Source organism: Lycium barbarum, chromosome 5 (assembly GCF_019175385.1).
Source record: "Lycium barbarum isolate Lr01 chromosome 5, ASM1917538v2, whole genome shotgun sequence".
In the NCBI taxonomy this organism is placed as follows: domain Eukaryota; kingdom Viridiplantae; phylum Streptophyta; class Magnoliopsida; order Solanales; family Solanaceae; genus Lycium; species Lycium barbarum.
Genome location: NC_083341.1, coordinates 7412001 through 7416070, shown reverse-complemented (window position 1 = coordinate 7416070; position 4070 = coordinate 7412001). Strand labels below are relative to the sequence as shown.

The following is a 4070-nucleotide window of genomic DNA, read 5'->3' as shown; positions in this document are numbered from 1 at the left end:
TGTTACTGAGGTTTGTGATGGAGTCATGAGTGATAAGTATTCTTTCATCTTTAACTCGAGATTTCATGTTTTATCAATGCGTATGAAGTCACTTTTGTTAGAGCGTTATACTCTCAATATGAGATTTTTCGGTATGAATCAACTTAGTCTGATCCCAATATGAGTACCAGTAAAAGCACTTTACCCGGCCCAATATGAAATTGTCTGAAGTGAAACCAAATTTAATTTGATTTCAATGTATTGTAGTGTATACCAGTGGGAGCGCTTTACCCTTAATAGGAGACTTTCTGACACGAATTCATATTTAGTCCCATCCCAATACAAGTATCAGTGGGAATGTTTAATATGAGACTTTCTCAAGCGAATTTAGATTTATTCTTATCCAAATACGAGTACGTACTAGTTAGTGGAAGTGCTTTACCCTCTCCAATGCAAATCCAGATCAGTCTGATCCCAATACGAGTACTAGTGGAATTGTTTTACCCCTAGCTAGCTAATATAAGACTATCCATCGCTTCCAGCTTTAGTCTGATTAAAAGATGAGACTTTGTGACACGAATTCAGATGTAGTTTGATCCTAATTAATACGAGTACCAATAGAAGCACTATACCCCCAATATGAAACTTTTCAACGTGAATCCAAAATTTAATTTGACGCCAATATGAGATAGAGCTTTAACCCCAGGGGCGGATCTACCTTGGCCCGAGAGGTGTCACATGACACTGCTTCGTCGATTTTTTTTTATTAAATATACATATATAAAAAATAAATAAAGCGAAAATACAAAGCTAAAATCACTAAAAGGACACTGCTTGATACAAAATTGTGTGCTGGCCTGGTGGTTAGGCGCCACAGTTCACAATGGCACTTATATAAAACGGCAAAGCTAAAAATCTAAATTCTTTTATCATTACAAATCCTTAAGCAACTGACACAGTGGCACTTAAATAATATGGCAAAGTTAAAACCCTAAAAATTCTTTTATCATTATAGATTAGTTGTTCACCCTTTTATATGGTAACAGTACTTAAAAAAAATCCTGCGTATGCTATTGTTTATTCCAATATGAGACTTCCAACACAAATACGAGTATAATCTAATCCCAATATGAATACCGCACATTGGATAGACAACCAAGAAACAAATTTTATATGTTAATTTTGCGAAATCACGAACTAAGGGTTTATTGCAGTGAAGTCATACAATAAAATTATTGTCTCAAATTGTATACGTGTGATGTTATAACTTTCTTTGGTTCTCCAAAACAAACATTTCAATGCATTATTTGATTTTTCAATAGTATACTGCAAGAAGTACACGTAACTATTTTAGGGAAAAAGTACAATTTAGTTGATGAGGACAAATAATATTTTATACTAAGTGCTATAATAGAGTCATGTTTAAGCTTATTGATGAGAAAGGATAGTGATGATCTAAAAGGGCATAAAAATTGACTGAGATGTGATGAAGCAACATGAATCTTATATAAATAGCAACAAAACTTGCTGATTATGTCACTGAATTTTGAGGACAAAACAGCTTAGATAGATTGTCCCCTTAATAAGCTCTCTCAAAAGCTTTTAAATTATTTTTGTACAAATGGGAAAGTGGGGAGTTATAGAAGAAGGGTGGAGAAAGGGGCCTTGGACAGCTGAAGAAGACAAATTGCTCATTGAATATGTCAATTTGCATGGTGAAGGCAGATGGAGTTCTGTTGCAAGGCTTGCAGGTAATTAATTAATTAATTGTTTCTATTCACTTCCAACTTTAACAACTCTTCACTTTGACCCATATGAGTTCACTTTGTACTAGTAGCTTTATCAGAAAATTTCTCATCTTCCTAGGAACTTCTCAAAGAAAAAAACCCACTATTATTAGCTGCATTAGCAGCGTTTATTTAAGTTTTTAAATAATTTTAGGGGGCGAGCTTTTTCCTTTGATTATATAATCATGCAATATGTCGTTTCACGATATCCTCCATCAAATTAGAGGAGATGTAGTGTTGCAACACTGGATTCATCGGGACCAGTACTTTTCACGCTGCACCTAACTATATGTGTGAAATTTATTAAAATTGTAATAAATAGTAAATCCCCAAATCATAAGTACTTTTTCACTGAATGTTTGTACAGGATTGAAAAGAAATGGAAAAAGTTGTAGGTTGCGATGGGTGAATTACTTGAGGCCAGACCTTAAGAGGGGCCAGATTACTCCACATGAAGAGAGGATCATTCTTGAACTTCATGCTATATGGGGGAACAGGTGATTATTTGAAGTATTAAAGTTCTTGATTATTCTTAGAAGTTTAAGATACGCTTTTTGAATAATACTAATACTAACACGATAAGAATAAACCACAGATGGTCAACAATTGCTAAAACTTTGCCAGGGAGAACTGACAACGAGATCAAAAACTATTGGAGGACTCATTTCAAAACAAAGGTGAAGAAATCAAGTACTAATAATTCTGAAAAGATAAAATCCCGTCTTTTGAAAAGACAACAATTTCAACAACAACAACAACTGAACAGCCAAATCGACATGAAAAAGGTCATGTCAATTTTTGAGGAGAATGAGACAAGAATTCCAACTTATGTACCAAAACAAGACATGGCCTTTATGTACCAAAACGTATCTCATGAACAAGACCAAGATGGTTTCTTCTATTCTATGATCAATGGATATGCTAATGTGCCAATGCCTAAGGCCTCATCTAATGACATCATGTGGGACATTGGCTTATGGAACTTGGATGATGTCAATGCCAATTTCAGCACTGCAGCTTACAATAAAACTCCACCTTGCCTATAAACTCAGTTGGCTACTCCTTTCTGTTGAATTTTACTAAATACGGGCAACGAGTGTGGTGGAATGAATAGTACTTGACTAGGCTTAATCAGAGTCCTGAGTTTGAATATTGTGAATGGATAAACTTCTAATAGAGAGTGTTTCCTCCTTTAATCGGCTCTATAAGATGCGAATCTGATATAGTCAAATCAGTAGATACTTCCAATAATAACTCTTTTTCAGCCTCTTTTCTGAGTGTTCCTTTCTAATGCTATTGCTACCACTTCTAGCAAGTTGGAACCAAAGAGGGTTCCAACCAAGAGCTTACAATTTGTAAACTTTGTGTTGTAACCCCTATCATATCCACGTTTCATGTAAATTTTAGGAGCCGTCTGGCAATGAATAAAATTTGAAATAATTCTAAATAAGTGTTTATTTATTGAGTTGTCGCGTTATTTGAACTTCAAGCTTGAAACATCTATTTGAAGTTTGAAAAAAGGTTTTAGCTAGGAAATTTTTAAGTTTTCACTTAATTAACTTCAGATACTACTTTTCTCCTTCAAATCTCAATCAAATCATATCCATAACGCTTACTGAATTCTCTTTTGAGGCATTCAAGTAGAGCAGTATACATGCTAAACTAGTGCAGTTGAGTCTGAGTTGCGAAATTAGCCCAGTATTTATTACTAGTATGATTCTGTTGAGGAAATTGTACTGTCATAATTGCCATCTAAGAAATTGTCTTTTGTGCTAATGATAGACCAACACAAAATGGGGCCAAAAGTGCAATGACCTCTGTCCCGTGGTTGGTGGCCCTCCTTCGAAATTTAGGCCGCTGAAGAAGCAACCTGGTAACATGCATGGCCTTTTATCGTGATGCATCAGACATTTGGATGCATCCATAACAAATTACACCCAATGATCTTAAAAAGTGAACGATTTCATTAATAACTCTTTTGGTAATTTCTTCTTCTGTTAAGTAAAGAAGTTTCGGTACTAATCATACAAATTAAAAAAAATCCAAATAATGACTGTTATTTAGCTTGGATACATGAAAAATGTGTGGCGTTTCTTTTTAGTTTGAAGGAAATGTTGGGAAGAAACAAACAATAACCAAATTGCACGATGAGGTAACAGCGGAAGAAATACCCAAGTCAGAACTTCCCACACTATTTGAACCAAGAAAAGCAATAAACACTAGCACAAATGGAAATCCAGGCAGCAGCTATACCAACAATAAAATAGCAAAGCAAGCAAAAATAAATCGAATGGAAGAGACACC

The 4070-nt window shown here is 34.8% G+C and overlaps 1 protein-coding gene across 1 annotated transcript; it reads left to right on the top strand.

Annotated features, from left to right (window-relative positions):
• Positions 1 to 1508: 1508 nt before the first annotated feature.
• LOC132642251 (MYB-like transcription factor EOBII) lies at positions 1509 to 3179 on the top strand. Its single transcript, XM_060359503.1, has 3 exons — positions 1509 to 1730; positions 2134 to 2263; positions 2362 to 3179. The coding sequence occupies exons 1-3, from the start codon at positions 1601 to 1603 to the stop codon at positions 2810 to 2812; spliced, it is 711 nt and encodes a 236-aa protein (XP_060215486.1). The 5' UTR covers positions 1509 to 1600; the 3' UTR covers positions 2813 to 3179.
• The last annotated feature ends 891 nt before the right edge of the window (positions 3180 to 4070 follow it).